Source organism: Stigmatopora nigra, chromosome 5 (assembly GCF_051989575.1).
Source record: "Stigmatopora nigra isolate UIUO_SnigA chromosome 5, RoL_Snig_1.1, whole genome shotgun sequence".
Taxonomy (NCBI): Eukaryota; Metazoa; Chordata; class Actinopteri; order Syngnathiformes; family Syngnathidae; genus Stigmatopora; species Stigmatopora nigra.
The window spans coordinates 12,388,812-12,415,919 of NC_135512.1; the positions used below are offsets into that span (position 1 = coordinate 12,388,812).

General features: G+C 38.8%; 1 protein-coding gene across 2 annotated transcripts in view; it reads right to left on the reverse strand.

Moving 5' to 3' along the window:
* Positions 1-17,339, reverse strand: part of cachd1 (cache domain containing 1) — a 45,848-nt gene extending 28,509 nt beyond the window's left edge. For both annotated transcript variants that reach the window (XM_077717278.1, XM_077717277.1), the window contains exons 1-2: positions 16,810-17,339; positions 2,174-2,236 (exon numbers count right to left, since the gene is read on the reverse strand). In XM_077717278.1, coding sequence (XP_077573404.1) covers positions 2,174-2,236; positions 16,810-17,058 — 312 coding nt within the window. In that variant the 5' untranslated portion in view covers positions 17,059-17,339. The remainder of the gene's footprint in view (positions 1-2,173; positions 2,237-16,809) is intronic.
* Between the last annotated feature and the right edge of the window lie 9,769 nt (positions 17,340-27,108).

Below are 27,108 nucleotides of genomic sequence, written 5' to 3' on the forward strand. Positions count from 1 at the left end.
CTTCCTCATTAGAATAAGCTAAATTGGGGCTTTTTTGTGCACCAATGAAAGGCTTATTTTGACTTGCGCCACAATTTTAGACGCACACTTTGGCTTGACACAAGCTTTGAAGCTCTGTATCATTTCGCTTATTGCTAGAAAACAAGCGCTGAAATGGGTGAGGGGGAAGATTTTTGAATGTATAAATAATTAATAAAATCTGATAGGCTTGGGGTTGAACTAGTGTGAAAAGGCCTTAACTTTTCGACATGGGGTGCAGTATACTTTTCTCAGCTTGTGCCAAGTAAAATTCTGATACGACGACTGACAAGCAGAGAGGCAGAAGCGAAGACCGCCTCGCATCAATGCATTTGCAAAGATGTAGTTTACTAGATGTCATTCATGAACAAGCCTTGCTTGCCATTTGCCATTGGAACATTTGTTTGTGGGCCACTGTAAGAAACTAATAAACCTCAAAATGAACCAAATATACCAAGGTGAGAAATACACTCTCAAGCTGTCTGTATTTCTTGATTCTCAGGGGAAAAAACATGTCACAGATATGTCATACACCATTACCATTTGATAGTGTGTTTTAGTGTACATATAGCGGTAACTTGACATGTGAACACTTCGATATACAATGTAAAATCTGTATTTTGTTCAACACTATGCTCTACAGGCATAACTAATTTTCCGACCTTGTACTTTGATGTTATGTCAAGGAATGTATGTTTTTGGCATTTTGCTCCCCATTTGTGATGTGTTATAGTCTCTTTTGGTTTGAAGGTGTTTAGACGAAAAGTAAAAATGTAAAAACACTGTAGTCTGCCTTTGCCCGACGACAGCTGGGTTAGGCTCCAGCAACCCCCGGAACCCTTTTGAGGATTGGTGGTATGGAAATTGAATGAATGAATATTAAAAAAAAAACATTAATCAGAATTCACAGTGTATCACACACACAAGTGATGTGGTAAATCCAACCCCGCTTTTTGTCATCCCTACACTCTGGCTGAGTAATTTAGGAAACAGAAGCTATGTTCTTTAGGAGTATGTTTAAAAAGTAGAATTCAGGTTGGAACAGCTTTTTTGTCTTAACAAAAGCAAACTGTAATCCAAGCTCTAGCTCGCATGCGAGCCCAAATCTTCTGGTTTCTCTCTCTCTCTTAAAGTAGAATTTACTCTGTATGCTAGTCTGTTCCTCCCCCCGACCATGGAAACACTCTCCAGTTGAACACTGGCCCATTTTCCTTTTTTAGGTTCATTGCTGCTAATTGCTATGTTGCAAGTGACATTATGTGTGGTAGAACAAAACACATTTTTGAAACTGGTTAATTCTAAGGGTTATATCTCCATGGGTGTTTTTGTTTCCTTTTTTATAGTATGTGTCTGGAGTTTGTCTTCGTCAGAATAGTTGGAGCTGTCGGAGCAAAAGCGTTGTTGCTGTGGGTGTTTTTTTTTATTGCCTTGGCTTTGTGTTTTCTAAAAGGCTGTGGCTCTAGGTATCATATGTATACGTATTTACACAAACAGACAGGTGGGTACACTCCTGCTCACACAAACATACATATTAGGGCTGAATGATATTGGAGGGGGGCGTATGAGATTGCAATACTTTGGGGGTTTGGGACATTTATGTGATATTTAAAAAAGTTTTTCATCAGATAACTTGAATAGCTTCGTTTTGCAAGACTATGTGCCACACTGTTCATATACATAACACTGTTTAATCCAGACTAAGGGGATTAATCTCTGATTAAGATTGTTGTACATAAAGGGGATCGAAGAGACTTGAATGAAGCAAAAAAAAAAGTGATAAGTGTTGTTTTTACCATGGTTTCACTGTGATTGCATTTGCAAAACTGAAAAAGAGATGATGCACACTAGGTGTGGACGAAATAGCCTCAAAATTGGCAATGACGATAACCTGGGCATTATGAAGATAAAATGCTTAAAAAGTAATAAATAATTTCGTCTCTTGAATTATCAACATTTTTATTGCGCACATTATTTATTGGATTTACTAAATTACATTGGGATGTAAATTCAGTCAGCTTCCAAAGACAGTTGAGCGATTAACATTTACTTCCACTTCAGCTTTTTCCAAGCTATGTTGGGTATTGTTAAACGTATATGTGTGTGACCAGCGCATTGTTTGCATACACAAAGACAGGAGAAGATCTCTATTGCTCACCTGCTGGACTTCTGTCTCCCCATTTGATGTCTTCTCGGTGTAAACAAACGAGTTGAAAATCCTCTGCAGAGAGAAAAGAAAGCTGTGAGGTTAGATCAATATTTTAATCAAATTTCCTAAAACTCCACTGTTCACTTTCAGGGTTTCAATGTCCAATGACTTTCTAAATGATGCATTTTTCTTTTGCAAACTTGCATATAAACACCACCCGAAAAAAAAAAAAACAAGGACATGGATTTTACAATGTCAAATAAACTGAAACAGGCAAAAACAAACTAGAGTAGACCAGAAATAAGAAAGAAACCTCTGCTGTTGATTAGCCATCTTTTCCCCCCCAACGCTTCCAGTGTTTGTTGTTGGAGCGGCGTTGTGGTTTTCACAGCCACAGACCAGCCATGGAGGAATGCTCGCCTACGAAACCTGAGAGGGCTGAAGTTGCCTAGGTCAGTTTGGGTCTGCAGCCTGTCCTAACCCACAATCAATTGCTGACTTTTCCATTAAAAAAAGTCCAAAAAAAAATTCTTAAGCCCAATTCATGGCTTACTGTACACTATTACATCGTTCTGCAAAATACAAACGAAGACAACTTCTTCCACATGCCATTTTCTGCGAGGTAAAAAAGGAAAGTAGAGTGTAGGGTAAATTAACTAAAAGCGAGCAAAGAGTTCTTTGATTGCAAGGTCAAGCTTATACTTTGTTGCAGACAAATGTATAATAAAACACAATAACTACTAAATATTAAATACCAAAAAATCTGTCATTTTTCTACGCTAGAAGCTAAATAACTAATGAAAGCGTAGCTACTCAATCAATAAATATGGTAATTGGATTTATACACTTGTATCGCGACTTTGCACCTTCAAGGCACTTAAAAATGGTTTTACATTACATGAGGTTTTTGATTAACTGATCACACAGTATCAGGAGCAACTCGGGGTTCAGTATCTTACTGAGGTATACAAAGATGACACGAAGGAAAAAGACTGGTTCATGAGACTGGAAGACTGGTTCATGAGGAAGGATGAGTATGGAACAGTTTCACTGGTGGGCTTAAACAAAGTTGTACAAAGCTTTATTTTTGGTAGGCGTGAACACACAAACTTCTCTAACTGTTATCTTACTTTGAGAAAACATTTTTGTAAATGGACGTTTAACTTGTGGTAATAGTCTGTAGACTGAACCAGTCATATAAAAACTTGTGGTGCAAGGCTGATGCATGGTCTTTCATCACTTTGCTAATACTATAGCATTTCATGACAGATTTTTGAGGCAAAGATCTGGTTATAATTCGAAGATAGACAAAATCTTCAAACCCATGGGACTCGATTAACTGCTGGTGTGGATCTAGGGCTATTTTTCTTTGCTTTTATTGCACAGCTTTTCTTTTCTACCTTCAGCCCTAGCACCCTTCCCCCAGCCAACTCTCCACTCATTGCACTACAAATAGCTGAAGCCAGGAATGCAGCATCAAAGCTTTGGCTCTGATGTGTGAGCAATACTCCCTGTTTCTATGACCCTGTGCCATGACCCCCCTCCCTCCATCCCCCAAAACAGACACACACACACACACACACACACACACACACACTTCCACCAAAGCTACAAAGTCAAGATTCTGACACCATCAAACCCCAAAAGGCAAGGAAAGGGGGCATTTAGATTTTTTTTCCCAGGCAGAAAGGTTGCTGCAGCAGCAGGCTATCTGAAAACCTTTTTCAATTAATATTTTACTAACAACAATTTTTAGAAAATTGCACTGAATTATTTCGTTCATCTAGAGGTGCACCTATCTTCACGAGTGTCACAGAGGTGCCAGAGCCTATCCCATTTAGCACCCCGAGTTTCTGTGCGGAGGTACATGAAGACAACAATTCACACCACACCCCTTCCCGAAGTTCCACAATCACCTCAGGGGGTACTTTACTGAATTCAAATGAGTGGACTAGACTAAGGCACAACCCGTAGTCTTTTTTTCTTTGTAAAATAAGCAAAAAAGTGCAAAACACAGTTTCGCAGCTGTGCCATCTGAATGAATTCCTTATCTCTGATTGTGGCTTTATGGCTGCATCGCATGAATCTCCTAAGACCCAAACTCTTGCAAAGCGTGCATTTTTATTTTCTCTTAGATATTTAAGCTAATTGGGACCTGATGGGTGTAAAAACAAATAATTATCTTTATACATGATGTAGTTTCTGAGAAAAATGATGTCCACATCATAAGTGGATGCCAGGCCCTTGTAGTCCAATATTTAACATTGTAGTCTTTGAAAACTAAAAATGTGATGTCCACACATGTGGACGCCAGGTAATAGAAGGTTAAAGCAGTGGTATTTATTTTATGTTGTTAATTAACAACACTGACAGTGAGCACACCGGTGCCATCCACCAAATGAATGTGCAATGTTTTTCTAAATCAGATGCTCCCTGGAAAATCTTCAAATACCCCAAACACCCCCCCACAGAACATCGCTTTTCAGCAACCTAGGGGGGCGCGCCCCACTATTTGAAAAGCACTGCATTAAAGCATCTTGTGTCATAGTGAAGGCTTGGAACTGAATACCGATGACAGTTAGGTTTATCCTTATATCTCAGAGTATAAGGTACAACAAACAATTTATACGGAGTGGATCTGTTTGCTTCTAAAATGTTCGCCTATTTTTCTAGAGGATAGTGTCAGGTCCAATTAAATGGTAAGGGGTTGGTAGAAGCATGTCAGCAATCAGGTGCTATAGTTCTGAAATAACAAGTACCCCTTTTGTCTAAACACTGTAAGGCCAGGCAAGTGTCACCACCATGCAGCACCAGCCTGAGAGGCTCCCGTCTTGTCTGGGGTTGTTTGCTCGCCCTCTCCACCAGACAGGATATAATGCTTTCCACATGTTGGGGTGGAGGTAGTTGGGCGGATGGAAAAGGGCTGAAAAATGTATAGTATAGTGGGGGTAGGTCAACTGAGAAGAAAGATGAACCAAAACTTCACATTTTGAAGATAGGGGTTTGAAAAAATGAGATTATTCCACCGAAGACAGTAGTAACAGTGTTACGAAATTAGCAAATTCGTCATGATGATTGATAAAGGCTCCATATCGCAGAATCTTACACAATGATGATAGAATAAATGATCAAATTGTGTCAAAGACTATTAGAAAATAAAAGATCAAGACTCACATTGATACATAAATCTTCAAATTGTACAACTTTATGGAACGCTGCCATCAGCATTTAAAAAAATATATATCACAAAATTTCGGGGAGTGAATATGCCTCGACGCAGAAGAAGTATGTAAACAAGTTCTTACTGCTTTTATCATGGAATACAAACGAAAAAGTGGGTAAGTGAATCTTGAAAACCGTACAAATTCGAACCGGAGGCTGGAGCACCATAGCACGGCTCTTTTCTCGGAAAAGGAGAAACACAGTTGGCACGGATGCATGTTGGGCTCCATTCACATAGGATCTACTGAATGGTAAATATATTACATTTGCGACCATGAACTTTACAAACAAACCTGGTAATTGAAAGTGCAATGCACTCTTAACGATGCTGAACGAGGAACAACGCTGGTTACAGCCTTTTTGTTTTTTTGTTCCCATGCCATTCACAAATGCAGCTACCCTGCATGCTAACCATCTTTCACCGGTGTGTTTCAAAAAAACAACCCAAAGTGGCATAGGTCCAATTTATATATCCAAGGTAAATCTCGTATCCAAAAGCACCTAGAAATTTGAGATTACAGGGAAAAATATGAGGCCGGAGTACAAACAAATAAATCGCAGTATCAATTGGGTCTGACATATTCCCTTTTTATACAAATGATTACCAAAAGAAAGTAGCTTTGAAAATTATTCAAATGATTATACTTTATTTGCTGTCACTTAAACTACAAATACAATTACGCATGTACGCTGGCACCGACGATGCACATACATACATACATACGCCCTTGCCAAGTTTAAGGAAGAACACTTGTCCCCTAAATTTGCTGTAGCAAGCCAAAAAGCCAACACGAACACCCAAAATACCTGCACACTGCCCGAATCTATTCATTCATGCTAAATGCAGTTTTGCAAATAAAACAGCGAGAATACATTGCGAGTGTTAAGGACAAGGGAGAAGCAGGTTAAAAATATAAATCAATTTTTAACTGAGTAACTCCTTAAGCTAACTATTTTATTCTAAAGAAACTCCTGGTGACTGATTCCCTTTATGAATATAGAGTGGGGAAAAATGAATGATGTTACACATTAGTTTGGCAATGATGTACACATTTTAAAAGGAGATATTTTCACCAAACAACATGTATTTTCTAATAAAATTCTGATCATATTACCTCGTGTGGCAGAGTGGAAAAACACCTACTGCTTCAGTGCTTTTAGACTGTACGGCACCCTTTTAAGCAGTGTGTCTTATAGGTATATAATTTTTTTCTAGAATACATTGCTTCCACCATAATGTAAAAGAAAGTGTGCCAATTCACTCAACCACATCCCACACACCTACAAAGGAATGTACACAGACAGGTTAAAACCACAGAAGCAGAAGCGTACACAGGTGAACATGCGTGCACACCTACACAAAATGACGAAAGACTTTTCATAAATTGACCTTTTAACACTTATGGAACATCTCTTGCTGAACTATTTGGCTTACTAGAAGGATGACCTTGGGAACATGTTGAGCGGTGGACTAGAGCTGGTTTAGGAGTTACTGCTAAAATATTACATAGAGATAAACATCAGAAATCATATTCTTTACGCAGAACACAATCAAATAAAATGCTGTGAATAGGCCTGTACTTGTAAATGCAATCGATAACTACGAATTCCAATGTAAAAAATGACCAATGAGTAATTTTTGGACATGCAGGTGTCCACATTCGGTTGGCAGTTCACTCTCAATATCATTCATACTGCACACCCTCAAAAGGCTTGCAGGGGTTTCTGGAGCCTAAGCAAGCTCACTCCTTTATTTTATTCTAATTGGCTGGTAAGAAATAAAGTATTACATTAATATTGGTGTGTTCCTGCTCAGGTTGTTGCCACACCGAGAAAACCATTTTAGGAAGTGAGGGGGGCAATTATCTGTCTTTGTCCCACCACTATAAAAATATTCATCTTAAACTTTAAAGGCAGCCCATGGTAACAATCAAAATTCAATTGTGGAAAAAAGAACTATAAAATTGATGAAGGAGTGCAGGGACTTGCCTCTGCTTCACAGCTGTGACGCAGTGCCAGAAAACCCCCCAGCTGGCAGATGGTGCCACCGCCTCGTCTAGACAAGAACGAGAGAATACTGGCAAGACGTCAATTCTCCAGACATAGCTATGATATAGTAACTCTCTGGAAGAACAAAGTTGCACACAGTGTTGCTTTATCGATAAATTGGAAACCTATCCAGTCCTATTGAATAAATACATCAACTTGCCTGGGTATAGCTTTCCCTCAGGGCATAGTAACGAATCCAAGAAATCCAAGACAAATTAATCAGTTTTTTCTGTTAACAATGTTGTGTACCTTCTTCTCAGTTGTGCTTTGAATTCAGCAGAGGGGCCTCAAAAAAAACAAAGAGGAAACATAAGTAACAAGAAGACATTTCCTGTCCACACAAAATAAAGTATCATTGAGCATTAGGGGTCAACAATAAATAAGATATTGAAATATAAATATATCTAGATTTAAGGTGAAAAATGATTCGTTTTTGATTGCTGAATCAAAATTCATTCATTCATTTTTTAAACTGCTTTATCCTCACAAGGGTCGTGGTGGGTGCTAGAACCCATTCCAGTTGACTTCGGGACAGAGGCGGGGGACACCCTGAATCAGCCAATCGTAGGACAGGAGACGGGCAACTTTCACCCTTCCTTTTTGGAATGTGCGAGGAAACCAGAGTACCTGGAGGAAAACCACGCAGGCCCATGGAGAACATTCAAACCCTGCACAGGTGAACCGACGTGGATTCGGTCCCAGGACCCCAGAGCTGTGAGGCTGACACGGTATAGGAATGATTTAATAGTTAGGAGTTGAACTTTTTATAATTGCATTTACGGCTAAAATTCAAAGTATTTTTTTGCAGCCAAAATTAAAATTGATTTACTTGCCGAGTTAAATGAATTTTTGGCAGGAAAAAAATTCAAACCCTGGTGAGCATTATGAAAACTTTGGATGTTTTGAAACAATGAATCTTAGTGAAAGAACACAACTACTCAGAAAATTCAAAGGTTTGTTTTTTTTATAACTCATTTTTTTCCCACCATTCGGGCTTTATCTCACACCAAAAGAATGTTGCCAAACACAACCTGCAACAGCAAAACAAGGAAACCAGTAGACACAGCTGGGAGAGAATCAAAGGAGACTATGTTTATTACTGGAAAATCTAAGAAATTAAAATAGGCAGCACGATGATTGATTTTAAGATGGTCTTTTGCAGCAAGTACAAAGTCAGTATGGCATTTGACATTGATTACATTTGTATGATAGTCTCTGTTTTATCCAGATGAACAACTGGAATCTTTTTCAGGGTTTGAGTTTGACATTAAAAAACTGAGGAATTGTCCAAATGTTCAAGTAAGTCCTTATTGGGAAAGTGTTTGAATTTCCTGGAAACATTTTAAACTACAGAAAATTGAGATGAAAAAGAAAAAAACATAACTACAAAAATACGATTTCCACTGCATTTATTTACACATCTGGCATTGACTAACTTTTAATTTAACAATTCTTGCCCTGAAAATCGTGCTGTTAGTCGCTAAGCTGCAATGGATGTTCCCACTTAACCAGAACGATCACAAAAGCACCGGATCTGATTTCAGCCTAGAGACACATGCCAAAAGTGAGGTGATTTTATTAACTGAGGTGACTTCCTGATTGATCTTCAAAGGAAGGTAACAGGCACAAGTAAAACAGGAACCAGAAAAGGAAACACTTTCAGGAAACAACGTTTCAACGTTTAAAGAGGTGGTGCAATGCAAATTATCATACTAATTATGTTATTGGTTGTTTTATAATGTGCATCTATTATCAGAATAAATAACTTGAATGCTTGACAGAATTTCCTCAGTCTAGTCAAGAATATAACTACATAAAACCTATGGTCTGAAGATGAATGATACAGTAATGATCACCATATAATGCCTTCTGTCCTGAACTGGTTAACTTTAATTAATCTTCTATACCGCCCATCCTCGAAAGTGGTTGCTGAATCCTAACCCAGCTGTCGTCGGGCGAAAGGCAGACAACCCCAGGGACTAGTCACCAGTCAGTCGTAGGGCACACAGTGGTTAACTTTACTTTCAAAATAAAGACAATTCTGATTTTTTTTAAATAGTCCCACTTAGCTTAATGAGCTAAATGAGCTTGGTTGAGAACAATGGTAAAAGTGAGATCCATGGTGTACTCAGCACGAAAGATGCACATTCGAAAGGAAATATTCTCAGCATCCAAGAGATCAGATCAAACAGTTACAAAGGTCTAGCAGGCCTTGACGTTCTTCAAAAGTATCACATTTTCTGTACTAGGTACTGTTTCCCTGAACTGTAAACAATCATTCATGAGTAAAGGGGGGACCCGCTATCACCCATTTTAAGATTTCGCCTTTTTTGTATCCAATACAGGATATACTCACTGACAAGGCGTTCGTCAAACAAACTGGCAGTTCTCTGATCCCACAAGAACCATGTTTAAGGGAGAGGTCAAACAAAACTCTACCTCAGAAGAATACTCAAATTCCTTAAAATCTCTTATATTCTGGTACAGCATTGACCACAGTCCTCACTTCGTACATACATACAAAAAAAAAAAGCGGACCAATGGGTTGGAAGGAAAAAGTCTTCTGTGCTTCACCACAATAGGAGTTCTAACAACAGGCCTCATCGAAAATGCAAAGCCTCTTCTGCTGCAGTGTGTGTGTGTCTGTTGTGGGGTGAATGGACTTAAAGAGCTTGATGCCTGAGGGAGTGAACCAGTCCCTCTTCACTCCTTGCCCTCCCAATGGGATATTTTGCTTGTTGTATATTAACCCCCCTCCCCTATTCTATCCCTACACACTTTTCCCCCCATCTATCACTGTCACGGATAGTTCATTACAAACTGTGCCAAATGACGGTGGTGAAGGGCTAACTTGCTAGGCCGGGGGGTGTCCAAATAATTCAACAAAGATCCGCAGTGAGTGCAGGTTTTGTTCCAACTGATCCAGCACAGACAGGTTAACCAATCAGTTTTCTTCTGAAAGCAGCAGGATCTGAAAGTAATCAAGTGATTACACTTTTAGGAGACCAGATTGGTGAAATTGTATCCTCTTCGGTTGAAATGAAGAACTGGACCTTCTGTGGCCATTGAGGACCGGTTTGGGCCCTTGTGTGCTAAGAAGTTTGGGTTTTTTTTAGTCATGTTGGCAATTCAATTGCAATGGAGCTAAATGACATTGGCAGGAAGCAGGCAAAATATATAGACTAGATCACTATTAAAAATCCCTCCCAGTCTACCGCCTCGGCACTTGACATTGTTTTAATTTTGCATGGAGTGTGTATTTGACAGTGTTGCTTGGAATTCTGTTGAGTTATGAACAGGTTTAATGCAAGTTGATTAAAGTGGTCTGTGTGGTTAAATCTCCAAACGTGGCAGTACACGGATATGTGAGGAAAGTATGCATACATGCAAGCTGAATCCTGACTTTTACAGTAAAACAGATAAGGAGCAAATGTTTGAGAAAGATAATCTTATTTTGACCAACTACAATAATCTTGGTCAAAGATAAATGCCATGGGAATGTTCCTAGTTGAATTTTATCAGCAGTTTCACATTTGATGGGCAGGTCACCATTAAAATGTACCAAGATTGAAAGCAAGCAAAGCAGAAACTCCAGATCAAAGGAGGCTGAAGAAACACATTGTGGCTGGACAAGGTCATCTTCAACTGATAAATGTGGGAAACCCATCAGAGAGTATTCAGATAGATTATCTGTCCACAATTGTATGTTAGGTTTTGAACCACAACAGCTGGTGTACCAAGGGAAAGAACATTAGTTTCCCGGTTAAGTCTGACCACAGCTCAGTAGATGCCAAAAAGGAGTGCACATGACTGAAAAAGAATTAAAGCGCTTTGACTGAAAAATAGTCCTGTATTCCAGAAGCTTGGTGGGGGACAGACATTTGTGAAAACATGTTTCTGACTCTCTTTCTTCCAACAGACCCGCAGCCCAATGGTAGCCAAAGCAAATATATTGTAGAAACAGCTAAATTCGGGCACCAGGCCAAATTGGTGGCCAGGGCAAAAGGACACGGACAACTATTCATGCTCACACTCATAGCCAATATGAAAGCAACTTTTTCACTGCAATTTCAAAAAAAAGCTGTGTTCCCACGTACATGGAATAAAACTGGTTAGGTCTATAATTTGGCACATTAATTTGTCAGATTTGCACCAATCAATGAATTAGCGCTGGTTGCTTGGAGCGCTCACCTTCCCAATTTGCTCCAAATTGTCTCCAATTGCATGAATTCCACAGCCTTGCATCAAGACTGCACAGTACTCTTGGGAGCAGCGATGTGACGTGCAACATCAAGGAAAATCAACTTCTGACAATGTGCCCTGCGATTGGCTGGAAAGTAATTCAGGGTGTACCCCACCCAGCTACTGCCCTGTTGGCTGGGTTTGGGTCCGGCACCCCCACAACTGTCGTGAGGATAAGCAGCTCAAAAAAAGCAGATAAAAAAGTTTATATCGGTGAAAAATAATTCTCAATCTTCTTTTCCTTTTCAAAAACCTCCTCTAACCTTCAATTACTATCAATCATCAAACTTGGAAGTTGACAAGACCAGATGAGTGAGCCTTAATAACAGCTACAGGCACTCAAAGGATTAGGGCTTTTAAAATGAATGTTTCCTTTGTAATGGATCAGTTGGTAGTAGAAACATTTTGCCTGGTTAAAAGCATTCAAGTGTGTTTGTGGGAAACTTGATACGGTTTTGCAAGATACTTTTTTGCAAAATATGTTTAACACACCCAGACCATTCTAAAAGTGTTTTGCAAAACAAGAGGATCAGACTGCCTGTTTTAAAATGGAAAGAGAAGCCACTACATGATGTCCTATTGTTGATGTACTTCAAACATTTTGGAAAAATAGTAGTGTTTTGTACAAATATGTTGAATCAACATGGCAAATCTTTATGTACAGCAGGGGTGGCCAAGTGCGGTCCTGGAGAGCCCCAATCCAGTCTGTTTTCCATGTCTACCTCCACCAACACACCTAAATCAAATGATCGGGATTGGTATGGAGCTTCTGGACAGGTTGCTGATGAGTTGATCATTTGATTCAGGTGTGGTAAAGGGGAGATATGGAAAATAGGAGCTCTCGAGGACCGGACTTGGCCACCCCTGATATACAGGATTACAAGTAACAGGCATGTAGTCACAAGCAGTGATAAAACCCAAAAAGATATTTGGTCATGATGTTAGTATATGTTATTTCTGTGTTTTCAGCAGCCAGTTCTTAACATAAGTGCAATGTTTGGATGATGGGATTGTGCATGCACAGCACCAGAATGCATAAAACGAGCCAAAGTATGACGTGAGAGTGTGCGTAATTGTGTGTTTGTTCAGTGGTGTGCGTAAATACATAGTGTTACAATGAACATTGATATTTCTGAATACATTTTGTTAGGATGATGGCCCAGTGGACGAATGATTAGCTTGTGGGCCTCTCAGTTCTGGCATTCTGGGTTTGATCCCAGGTCAGGACCTCTCCTTTGTAGAGTTTGCATTTTCTATTTGGTCTTGAGTGGGTTTACAACTGTTCTCCATTTTCCTCCCGCATCCCAAAAACATCCATAGTAGTCTGGTTCAAGACTCTAAATTGCCCCTAGGAATGACTGTGAGGGTGAATGGTTGTTGATCTCTTTGTGCCTTGCGATTGGGTTGATACCTGATGTATATAATTCAGGGTGTCTCCTACTCTTGTGATAATGAGTGGTACGGAAAATTATTAATTGTATTATTAGGATTATCTGTGATCTGCTTATTCAAAGTTTGTTTGAGTGTATTGCACTGTTGTCCACTAGCTTGTTACCATATGTAGCTATGCATTTGACTAAGTAGTGCACAAGAAGCAAATTGGCTATACAATAAGTGCACGAAACTGGAAGTGTCATGTTTGCCTAATGCTCTTGAGATGGTCTACTAAAATAGAATTTGGCCAACACACTTATGCAAAGTGTACTGAAAGAGTCTTGAATGAGTCAGAGCTCAATGTCTCCATTACAAGCAGGTTATTATTTTATAGCTCAGCCAAAGGACACCTTCACTTGACCTAAGATACCATTATGACTTACTGAGGAAGAGGTAACTAATGCAGTATATCATCAAAATATCAATAATTGCTTACAATTGATCAATAAGATCTAAACTTTAAGCATAATTGCGTGTAGTTATCATATACTACAACTGGCTCCTGGTCTGTTGATCATGATAGGATTTCAATGGATAGATGTAGGCCAAAATTGTTTTTCACACTCTCACAGTGTGATATAATTATAAAAGTATAGTTTTGGAAGAGTAACTTTTACAAGATTTTAGATGAGTTAGTATTCCAGGAAAAGTTCACTTATTATGCCATATGCACTAAGATCAATTAATAATTAAGAAACTGAATGCCGAACATAAAGGTAACTCATTTTCGCATGCTCAAAATCCCACAGTTTCATGTTTGCAAAAATAATGATGGGTGGGGTAGTAAAGAGTTGCATTACATTTGAAAGAGATATGCTAAAGCCTACGTAACAAAGCTCTCAGATCAGACCCAGTCAACGAGACAATAAAATGCACTGCACGTGACGAGCCAAAAGAAAGGGTAGACAATACAAATCAAAACTATGACGAAAATATCATTAACAACTGAAGAAAAGCCAATCGGAGTCAATTACTCTTTCTTAAATTCCATCTGCAGGAAAATAACGACTAGCTAGCTAGTTATGTCAAATACAGCAAAGGAAATCGAACCTCAATGCTCATTCCAAACAAATATGTGAACTTAAGCAGTCTTTCACTACTTAGCAATGGAATACGCTGCTGTTCTGTTCAGTTAGCGTAATGTGTGAACACAACACAAAACACAGAGATGGACATTTAGTGTGAGGCTCTAAGACTGCACAAGGACCTATACTTATGTTGATTTTTTTTCTGACACCTGATGCAGTGTTCTCGTTACCTCTGCGTCCTGCGTCTGATACGCACAGCTTTTCTTCCAGACGCACAATTTCAAGTAATGTGCTTTTTTCGGACGCAAAGAAATTTTTATCAAAAAAAAAACCAAAACACATATATCCGATAGCAAACCAATTTATTCCACATAATCTTTGCGAAATAATTCTCGCGAGACTAGCAGACACTAGCAGACGAAGGAGAGAAAGCGATAGCAAGAGTTTCGTAATAGTGTAAGAAAGATAAAAAATGTTTCAGAAAAAGCAAAACAGTCTGGATAGTTATTTCGCAGTTAAAAATACAACTAGTAAGAAAAGAACTGCAGAAGATTCGATCGATGATCATGAAGCAAAACGGGGGCGGCAAGGAAAAATACGCACATTTCAAAAGACTTTTGGCTGCAAAGAGAGGAGGATCTACGAGCTGAAAGACTAGTACAATGATAAATAAACCCTAACCCTAAACCATATAATAAATAAATTAAATCTGAATGTTTATATATCGTTGTTTATGTTTTATTTGCATCCGTAGTATGTTGGGACTCGTGACAAGTTTCCTGGGACGCACAGTTTTCAGACAAGCGAATCCCTGGGACTCGCAGTGTGCCAATTGTAAAATTATCACTGCTGATGTATATAAAAACGTATTTTAAAGATGTTCAGACTCCATTAAAGGTAGGGTACTCAGAGAAAGATGAGTCAGTGAGGTCCAAGCAGAGCTCAGGTGAGTGTGAAGATCTGTGATTGTGGAAGCTCTACGAGAATCACAAGGAGTCCTCAAAGCTGATTCCCAGGGGCAAGATGAAGGCATCTCAGTGTGTCAGCAGAAGAGATGAAACACCATTTGGGGCAGGGGCTCCCCCACTGCCTCGCCGCTGTGTGCTTTCCTGCCCTTGATGTGCTCCACCCCCACCCCTCGGCCTTCCTGCCTCACACCCACCAACACCCCGGTGCTGCATCTCCTGCCATTTGGTGACCCATTGGAACTCCACTTGCACATTTAGGCAAGGTGATGTTTGTACTTTTCTCCACTGGTTTTGAAACCATAGCTAATCAATTCATTTGCAATTTATACCGCAGTAAAGTCATTGCAAATGCAGGGCGTCTCATTAGAGAAAAAAAGCACGCTTTGTCTCCCGCAGGGCAGAAAAACAACATGAAAGCATCTCTGCTCCTCCGCAGAAGCTCAGTATGACCTCTTCAAACAGCCAAAGCTGAGAAACACTGCATTTATTCCTGTTCAGTTTTCCATTTTAATCAGTCAATTCATCCTCAAAGCACTCACCTTTACAGCAATGAATCATCAAATAATCATATCACCTGAAATAGCATTTTGTAGAGTTAAAAAAATGCATTACTCTGTAAACACAAATATCTATATACATACACAAAAGCAAATCTTGAAACCTAAAATTACGTGTGAAATCTGGAACACTTGATGTTGAAAATGCAATTTATCAATCAACATGATCCCCTGCTTGCGACTACTCACAGATAAGCCTATGAATCCCATGGTATAGCTGTAACACACCTGACAGTCCATGTACAGAGAACAGAATATAGCAGTTGCATTTCGATTTGTCACTTTCGAAAACGAAAACAGCACTACAGGTTAAATTAACATAAATGAGCTCAGCAACATAGGTTTCAAGTAGGAATTGAATTGAATGCCTTCAATTGAATTCAATTCATACCTGAATTGGCATTAACATAAATGGAATAAGAAGCATACAATTAAATAACTCAAATAATAGATGTTAAGTTAAGAAAATGAATTGAAATTGTGCATGGTATTATGGTAACACTGCAATGAAGAGATCACATTTAAACATAATTATATTAACAGTACTCATTTTACCTCATGGATGTTGTAAATGCAAGTGTAAAATAAAATGTAATTATTTAATATTTTATTATTAAGTCTATTGGGTGATGTATTTCAGTGGATTGTTGTTGTTTTTCATCCTCATTTATCTAATAAATTGAGTTGGAATGCGCTCGTGCAGGCCAGCCAAGATTTGACAAGATTTAGGGAACAATAATATATTAATAAGGGCCAACACATATTGACTAATGTATATTAGGATGCTTGCTATATAAAAACACGTGTTGAGAATTTTGATCTCCTGAAAGGAGAGTAATATTATATTACTATATGATGTACAGTAGGATTTCGTGGGTAATGTGCAGGGCTTGTGGGGTCGTTCAAGTACGCTGATAGTACAGAAAAACAGGTCGCAGGAACTTCAGTGTGTATATTTGTTGGGCCATTTTACATTTCTGTCATCACATTTAGTAAAAAAAAAAAAAAAAAGATCGCTTTTTGTTCGAATCCATTTTATGCCGGTTTTTGGATTCTTCTCCGCCAACACGAAAGTGGCAAAAGAAGTCCCCACATGTTATTTCAGGTTGCTTCTTGAAAAAAAAAATCAAAATACATTTTTTTACCTGCATAGTAAATACTCCAAGTTCCTGTGTGGACAGCTTCTGCATCTGCTCGGACAGGACTCGTGCTTCTTCCAAAATGGAAAACTCTGTATCGGCTCCACAATAACCAGAAGAGAAAGCAGAGTATATGAAAGCAAAGCTCCATAAACAGGCAGACAAGCTACCGCGAAGACCAAGCAGGGTATTCCGGAATGGAACGTGCAGATTCGGCTTCAAAACCCAAATGCTATGCCTGGTCCGCCTCGCCATGATGGCTGGGGCTCTTCAAAGCGGACAAGCGCCGAGTGTGAGCGTGTAGGGAAAAGGGGGACGACTTTTTTACAACTTTGTGCCGAGTACGTGTGGCCTTTTCCTCCCAGTCGACGCTCCTAAATGCCCCACTCCGCGAACCATTGCTGATCCTTGAAATCCCCGAAAAAAGTCAAATAAATCCATGAGTTGGAGAGAAGTTTTTCTTTACAAAGCGCTGCCGCTGCGTGTGTGTGAGCTCGAGATTCCCCACAATGGGGGTGAAAGTAGTGGGCGTGGAAATGCCGAGTCCTACAGTCGTCCGGATCAGAGATCAATGAATAGTGGTGCTATGACACCTTCACGTTCAGCTGGGATTTTTTTTAGCACATATGTACTTAATATATATGTATAACTTATATTTCGTAAATGTTCTTCGTTTGTTTCGTTAGATACTATACTCTTAATAACACCCAACCGGTCCCTTTAATGTTTAATTAACCCTTTCAGAGACAGTTTATTTGAGCTTTTTTTTTATATGTATATTTATAGATTTTACAAAATGATTTCTGAACTAAAAACACAAAAAAATGGATTCAAAAATTACAATTATTGATTTAAAAGGGGGAAAATCGGGAAATTTAATATACATCTATACTCATTTTAAATTGATCCTAAAACAAAGTCGACTGGGTCGCACAAAATGATACGGCGGGCCAGATTTGGCCCCCGGGCCGCCACTTTGACACCTATGAGGGTTGCTGGGGGTGCTCGAGCCTATCCCAGCTAGTTGCGGGCATCAGGCAGGGGAAGCACTAAATCGGTGGCCAGCTAATCACGGGGTGGAAGGAGACAGACAACCATTCATGCTCACACTCATACGTAGGGGCAATTTAGAGTTTTTAACGGGTCAAGTTTTTGGGGATGTGGGAGGTTACCAGAATACCTGGAGAAAACCCAGTTAAGCACAGAGAGGACATGTAAACTACATCATGGTGCTTAACTCAAGAATTAAATGATAGAATTATTTCAAGGACCATTCAAATATATAATTTCAAGACTCCTACAGATACATAACTATTGAAATTGTACAGTAAAATAGTTTATGTAATGTTGGGCCTCTGCACAATTGAAAGTGATGATGTACTACTATGCAGTCATCCCCAAACTATTCCAGAAAGGACTGCAGTGGGTGCGGGTTTTTGTTGCGACCTGTAAGAGGAAACCTTTCCAACAACGTGGTATCATAGAAGTACAATCAGTGGATTGCAGTCAGGTGCTTCTTTTTTTTAGGCAGAAACCTCATTGGTTAAACTGTTTGTGTTGGATCGGTTGGAACAAAAACCTGCACTCACAGAGGCCCTCAAGGACTGGTGTGGAGACCTCACTGTAAAGAGAGATGAGGATCCAGCAGTGTATGTAATATTTAAAAAAGGGTCAATAGATGAGTAGAGTTATTCTCTTTAACGTGCAATGATTTGAAATATGAAATTCAAAGTCGGTCAGAGGGGGAATCAAGTCTTTAAGAACATGATTTTGAGGAGATTTTACCATACAAATTCAGTGTTTGTATTGGAGCAAATTACTCCACACTTTTAACTATTTTCCAATCAGAACAATTGAATTTATTGGGGGGTTAGGGGAAGCTAAACGCCACACTAATGAAACCAAACTGAAAAGGTGCAGCGTGCATAGAAGATTACCTTCCTTAACAACACTTCAAGTAACTGATTCTGGCCTCCTGAGCAACAGTAAAATGGAACTAAAACTATATTTTGCAATCTTATTGTATTAAGTAAAGTATGCCTCAAGGTAATAATGGGTCTGTAAAGTCCAATTGGAACAATGGTTCATATGTACTGTGTATGGAACAATGATTAAAACATTGTGGATAAAAGCCTCATCAAGAAAGTGAAGTTGACCAGCCATTGAGTATTTAGTTTTTTGATTGGAACATTTTTCTAATTATGGGCACCAGCTGCAGGTTAAGATATTAATCCTTTGTATGAGAGGTGACTATTTTTGGTCATCAAATGAACTATTATGATTAATATTACCTTTATCATCAATAATATATGTATATATAATTTTGTATCTATTTATAAATACAAATACAAATAATTAGTATACTAAAAATAGTGAAAAATCCAAAGAAGACTCTAAAAAAGATTGTTTTCATAGTATTTCGTCATGTTGGCATCACAGTGCAGTCAAAATTATATCACGATTTAATACCAATCTTCATTGGTTGAATTCTCTTAAGAAAGAAAAAAACTGTCTGCACCATCTGAGCAAGCCATCTAATTGCATTATGTATCTCTGAATTCTCATTAAAGCAAAAGACATAGGGATTGCTGTTACAGGATTAAGACATTTGCATTATTTTAATTACAGCATAGAAACACAACACCACCTGGTTTCTTAAGATAAAGGCTGGGAGAGAAAGAAATGTTGGTCATATGAGCCAAGGATTCAGCAATTAGGGCATAGCAATTAGAGTATACTCGCATATGAATATTCTCATTTGTTCAGATCATTTCATTCTCGAGGCATTGACTTGACCACAACTAGACTATTCTGGTGCCTTGATATACATTTCACCTCATCGAATAGGAATCTTCAGTTCATGCAATAAAACATAGTTACCACCGCCATAGCAAAAGATTTGAAGTGGAAATGCCCCTATTTTCAAGACCGATTAGAGATCAAATCTATTGTAAAACGACCAGTAAAGTCGAAATAAGATTGATTCAATGTCTTAAGAATAGCACATAGTGACCGATTAGGGTGACATTAGGGTATCAATCAACATGTTGCTTGATAGGTTGCACTGACTGAAGAATGCAAGGTATACACTCTTAAACAATATAGCAAATGTACATTTGAAAAATTATGTATAACATTTGGTCGTAAGAGCTAATGGGACTATTTCATTCCCTGCATATAACTGAACTAACAATAGCTGCCCCCCCCCCTCCATCTGATTGTACATATATAAAGGCAAGTGATTGAAATTATACTACATAAACAGTAATTATGTGTACCGCTTTACAGTGGTTGAAGGATACATTGGTTATGTGACCTTACAGCAACTCTTTGCTTTTAACAGCCAGGTCTTAGATCAGTCTCAAATCTCCTGGGGTGGAATGTTCCAGGCATAGACACTTCTACTACTCCTCTTTGATTTACTGGCTGTATAAGTTAATTTTCTTGTCTTCTATATGTCAAAAGGCTCATTGCAACAAAATAGAGTAAAAATCACTGAATGATAATTTAAAAAAAACACCTTTGCTTCTGTGACAGGCTAAAGTGGGTAAGTTATTAATGATAGAGGGTCACATGCTAAAGTGTTTAAGTTATAAATGATTGCATGTGTGATGTAAAACTAGTTTTGGGATTGGATGTTTATCAGTCGTCGATTATTGATGCCTCCAGCCAAGTAGCAAGAGTATGGATCGGTATTCGATTTTTTATGTCTGGGTTCATATAGCTGAAACGCGGGGGATCTTCAGGCATTACAGTAAAAGTTGGCTTGAAGATAACAGCAACTCACCTGTCTGATTATTTCCTCCTGTGTTTAAAGCAATAATTGCTAATTCAGGGTACAACACTTCTCTTGCATGCTTTCTGTGTGAAATGGCTTCGTCATAGTAACTTGTTTTAACCAAAGCAATGAGAAACATTTCAAATAATTATATGGAATCATAATTTTGGGAATGATGAATATATTGTCTTGGCAATGTATGTTCGACACATAATGGCAAAACCTAATCTAGATTGAAAAACTGGATCATTTTACATGATGACCTCTGTGGCTTGATGGTCTATGTTAGCAGTGGATGTAAACAGCCTATCTGCTTCCACTTTTCTTCCCCACTGCCATCCTCAGAACCTTAGAGCTTTAAAATATCTGGGTAGCCTTCCATCTGCTGACAAGAAAAGCTCCTGGGGGAAAACTAGCTGGACCCTTCTTCCTTATAATGTGTCATGGCCCCCCGTGTCACAAGGCTTTACAAGAAACGGATTTAATCCAGACAGAGGCTCGTATTTTGCATGGATAGGCAACATTACACAACAGCTGAAAATATACTTAAAATGATTCAGTGAAACTTTTATATTTTCCTCAATTTTGATGTGCAACTAGGTTTTCTTGCTCTGCTTAGAATTGCATTTGCTGCATGACAAATATTTGATACATTATTTATAATCTATTGTTGTACTGTAAATGAATACACAGACAAAATACATAAGTCAGATACTGTCATACCTCCCCACTTCATGGCTTCAGTCTATCGCAGTACACAGTACAATTTAATCTAAACAATTGGAACTAATGTCTTTGGGGTTGTAAAAGTAGTTGGATTTAGAAGTGCACTGCCGCATATAAACAAAATATAGATGTGCTGGCTGCTCCCAGTTTTGAGCCTTGTGTTTTATAGTGAGAGAGGCCGGTGTAGTAATTTTTACAGGTTAATGAGCTACATAACTTCTGCTGTAAATATCCCATAATTCAAATTGGTCACCTACAGCATATAACCCATTGCATCTTCTATATAAGTAAATACATTCATAAAATTCATTTTCAGAACCGCTTATCCTCACAACAGTCGTAGGGGTGCTGGAGCCAATCCCAGCCACTTATGAACAGACAGGGAACACCATGAATGGGTGCTCAACCAATCACAGGGTCCATTTATGCTCGCAGTCATTCCGAGAGGCCATTTAGAGTGTTCAACCAGCCTATTAAGCAAGTTCTTTGGGATCAATACCTTGACCCCAGAACTGTGAGGCCGATGCACTCATTCTTCCACCGGGCTGCAATGAGTAAATACATTATACTGAAAATTTGGTGACTGCAGCATGAGGTATGGTGGACCCAAAAGGTCAAAATGTAACACATGACGACAGAAATAAATATCGCCCTTTGGGCAGGGCTGCTCTTTTTTTTTAGTAATTTTGAGGATATTTTGCTCCATTTGCCAAGTTGGGTTCATGTGTGATATCAAGAATGAAAATCTGTGCCTGTGTCCACTTAATTGTTGCTGTCTCTTGTTTGTTGTGTAAATATGGGTGATTAATTTTACTTGCTTATGACGTGGTACCCAGAGCAGCCCGGCGGCTTGAGTGGTTAGCGCGTCACCCTCACAGCTCTAAAATTCTGGTCGGTCCACCTGTGTGGAGTTTGCATGTTGTCCCCAGGCCTAAGTGGGTTTTCTCCAGGTACTCTGGTTTACCCCCACATTCCAAAAACATGCTTGGTAGGCCGATTGGACACTAAATTGACTTTAGGTATGGGTGTGAGTGCATGGTTATCCATCTCCTTGTGCCCTGCAAACAGGTGGCTACCAATTCAGGGTATCACCCCCCGCCTCTGGCCCGAAGTCAGCTGGGATAGGCTCCAGCACCCCCTGCAACTGTAGTGAGGATAAAGCGGTTAAGAAAAGGAGATGAGATGATTAAAGAAAGTAATTTTAGGCTAGTAAACCGGACCATTTAGTCTTAAAGAGAACTTTGAATGTTTACCAATTAATCTAAAGGGTTTTAAACACAATATGCAACATAAATAGAAAGGGCTGGATTAAAAATGATTGCAGATGGAAATAAAAATGAAGATTGCACATCAGAGTTAGATGGATCACCTTAAAAGCATTCATTAATTCATCTTCCGCAAAGCGGATCCTTGAAAGTGTTGCAGGGGTTGCTGGAGTCTAACCTAGCTGACTCCGGCCGAAAGGCAGACTACACCCTAGACTGGTCGCCAGTCAGCCAAAGGGCACACAGAAAGACAAAGAACCATACGGACTCACAATCTTTACCACTACAAGTGGGAATCGAGCCCCTGCCTCCCCAAACCGAAGTCAGGCGGGTGAATCTCTACACTACGAGGCAACTTACAAGCAACAATAGACAGTATACCAAAATCAAGCAGTATCCATTCACACCAAAGTTGACTTAAGTGCTCAAATGATCCTGGCAATTTAAAATAAGTCACAACAAATAGTGCCTCTATAACAATAGTACGTTAGGGGCTTTAGTTGCCATCACTTGCTGACATCCAATTTCCAAATATGTTTTTTTTTTTTTTTTAAGTCTGTGTTTGAGAGAGGGGTGGGGCAATAAAAAAGGCACCATGCTGTTTCTATGGCAACTGGATTCTTTCAAGTTTTGGCCCCTTTTTACAGATGGCTATAACAACCCGATCTGCGCTGTTCTCCCCCATCCTTCCGCCTCAATTTTTTTCTCCCTCTCTCTCTCTCGCTCCGTTCACAACATCAAAATGTTCTCTTTGAAGACTTAAGCTGATTCCAAGTCACACCCAAATCTATTTTTGGCTCCATTCAACACTGAGGTTGTTTGCAGTGTTGCGCTTGACGTTTGTGTGCATGCATAAAAAAAAAGACAAAAGTGAAATAAAGGAGTCAGTGCTCTTCAAACCGGAGATATGGCGGAAAAACTGCACACATGGAATAAGTGATTGAAATGTTGCCTGCTAGTTGCTGATAATGACAAATAAAGTATTGCGCCAAGTATTTGAGTAAACGTGAGCATGAGCTGTGCACCAGCACAGGCAGGCCTTGAAACAACAATCCTCAAAAGCAAAGTGGGAGTTGGGGGGCTGCAAGTGCAGAGGTAGATTGTGGAAGATGAAAGGAGCAAAAGGGAGGAAGCGAAGTAAGAACCAGAGGAAAGGAAGCGTTTCATGTTATGTTGTGTCATGTACCACAGTATCAATAGCATGTACCACCCAAGTGAATATGAAATATTAATTAGAAAACCCAGAAATGCTGAATCGTTTAAAAGCCTGGAGCAAATTTAAAAGCATTCAAAGGTAACCCACCTCTATCCCACTTGACACGTTCTTTGAATTGGAATTACTGTAATGCGGGATGATAGTACAGATATAATAGCGCCAGCTACAGTTCAGGTGAGTCGAAATATTCACATACCTTAGTAGTAGTAGTTTTCTGGCATTTTTTTGGTTTAAACAGGTAAAGGCTATTTTTTTAAAATCTTCTGGATGCTCGAAAAATATCGCTACAGGGCTTTTTTTGCCCTGCAATAATGAGGTGCCAAGTGGCCATGCCAGTGTGAAACCCCTGTCCACACACTTGCTTTTATTCCCCCCACCCCAAACCTGTCCAGATTTCTTTTGAGATGTTCTTAGGTGGCTATGCCAGTCAGTGTATTATCAGAAGGAAGGACACATACTATATCCTTTCATAATGTTTATGCAATAAGATACAGTGTTACCTCTACTTACGAATTCAATTGGTTCCAGTACTTGTTTGTAACTTGGATTTTTTTGTAAATACAGCAGAATTTTATATGTAAATTCTCCCAGTTTTGTATTAAGTATGTGAGAAAAAACACACTAAAGAGCAAATTATAAGAAAATTAATAATGTATAAAAATTAATAACAAGGAAGCAAAAACACTTTCGATTTGGGAAGGTGGATAAGTGTAAGGAAGACGCTGACCCTAACCCTAACCCTTAACCCTAACCCACCAAACGACCAAAGAATATGTATTCCAAAAAATTTAGCATTAATTAAGATAAAACTTGCAATATCAGTCACGGATGGATAACAGGGCAGCTTCTTCATATCATTTGCACCAGTAAGTTTAAATAAAGAAGAGTTGTTCTACCATACTTTTTAAAACACAAAAAAATGAAATGAAAAAAAAACATGGCAAATTGTTTTTAAGAGACAGCCAATGGGAGGCCAGCGGATTATAAGTAGATTTTCAACCATGACGCAATGCTACGGTCACAATTTCAAAATAAAATAATGTATGTACTTACGTTTTGGGGGATTTCAGAACGTGGATCTTATTTTCATGAACTGGAACAATAATTTACATGTAATCGTGTTTCGTAACCTGAAAATTTCATATGCAGAAGAGTTTGGAAGTAGAGGTACCACTGTACTATGTTTTAGGATTACATATCAAGTCTTAGTATCTCTTGTTACACTTTTTTTTTCAACTAAATAACATTGTAGAGACCGGAGGTTGTGTCGACATAAGAAAACTGATTGGTAAAATGTAAATTCCGTGCTACTAGAGGCAACAATAACAGTGAAGTGCATTGAGTGCAGCTATTCGCATTTATTCGCTTCTCACCAGGGGATCTTCTCTCTTCTTGGCCCCTTTTGAGCAGCAAACCCAAATGTGGAAACAAACAAACTCTGCTGTACAAGGCAATGGCTGGGGGCAGTCTTGTGCCCAGTCATATATTGAGTGAACAGGGGTTGAACCAGATGTGGAATATATATATATGTATTTTTTTTTTTAACGAGTTCATTCTGGAACGAATAAGCCAATTTTGGCGGCAGTTAATTTTCATTAAGAAGTGTCAGTTTTTGGTAGAATACACAGTTCTGTTTTGGATTTCTCAAGAAAAAAAACAAAAGCAACAAGCTTAAATCTCTGAATTCAACTTTAAACTACAAATAAGTTTGACAACACTATGGCACAGGTGTCAAAGTGGCGGCCCGTGGGCCTAATCTGGCCCACCGCATCATTTTGTGTGGCCCGAGAAAGTAAATGATGAGTGCCAACTTTCTGTTTTACGATGACATTCATCTGGAGATTGTAGATTATTTTCTGTTTCCTCATTTTAAATCAATAATTGCAATTTTTTTACTAATCTGAATGTCCAAGAATGATCTATCGATTAGCACGATCGAGAAAGCTGTCAATGTATAAATTGATTAATTTTGGCAGCCCAGTTGGAAGACATAACGGCCCTCCAGATGTAATCGAAACTACAAAAAAATGAGTTTTACACCCCTGCTCTATGGGAACCTGCTAGTATTAAACCTTGTCCTTTTTGTGTAATCTTAATTCTGACATGTCTGATTGTTAAAACAGGATACAGCAAAAAGAGCAAAAGTAAAGGAGAGCGCAAATATGTTCTCTGTTTTAATTGTGACCATGATACTTCATCATCTTTTTATATATTGTATTGTGCGGTTAGGAGTAGTGCATTGCAGGAAAATTATCAGGAGTAATACTGCAGTGCTTTTAATTTGGAACAGTTACCTTATATTGTTTTACAAATAAATGTATCATTTCTAATCTGCATTTGTCAATATTGAGGGATGTTCTCTTTTACAGGTATATATGATTAATTGGCCTCTCCCCATCCTATAGTAAACCAGAATATGTGGTCGCAAGGGGCCCCAAAGTAGGTAGAAATCTCTGAGTGCAACCAGATTCTGGTCTTTTTGGAAAGACGTTGAAGTGGAGAAGGGGGAGTGAATAAAGAATGGCAGCCTTACTCTTGAAGCCCCGCAACTGATTGACACAGATGGAAAGCATTAGCTGCTGTTCCACTGCAAAGAAGGATGGATTATTAGATGGAGAGGCTGACGTTGTGTGGAGTGAGCGGGTGGAGAAAGAAAAGGAAGAAAAGGGGAGAGAAAGGGAAAGGCTGGTGGAGTGAGGTCAAAGTAATGCCTGGTTATTTGAATGATGCTGGACTTGGCCTAAATTAACGCTGTGAGACAGACATGCGATGAACAACGTTTATCGTTGTAATTTGTAGTGGTATAGAAGGGACATAGTATATTGGAATGAGGCAGACTACAAGTACACCATCACAAATTACTACAACTTCAATATGTTTGTGTAATAAAATGAGTCAATTAACAAAATCCTCATTTGAATATAAAACTTAACTATAGAATTACTGACAAATTATTTTAATTTAAAGTGTGTCTTTGTTTTGTTTTAAGATAAAGAACACTTTCGGCGTGTCTGGTTCTTGCTTTAGCAATATTTATGTCCTTAAAATTGTTCTATTTATAACCTGCTTCAGGGGTTGGGAACCTTTTTGATGGAAACAGCCATAAACAATTCATATTTTTTAAATGTTAATCCTTAAGAGCCATGCTCCGAATTTAAAGGGCAACATACATCAAATGTGTGCCTTTTTTAGTCACTTCACCACTTTTAAAGTACAAAAAGTCTCAATTCTGTTGACAACATTGTTACGTTGTTGCTAATCAATGAGTATCAATGAGAAAATCCATGCAAAAGAGTGTAATGAAAAGAAAATGATTATCA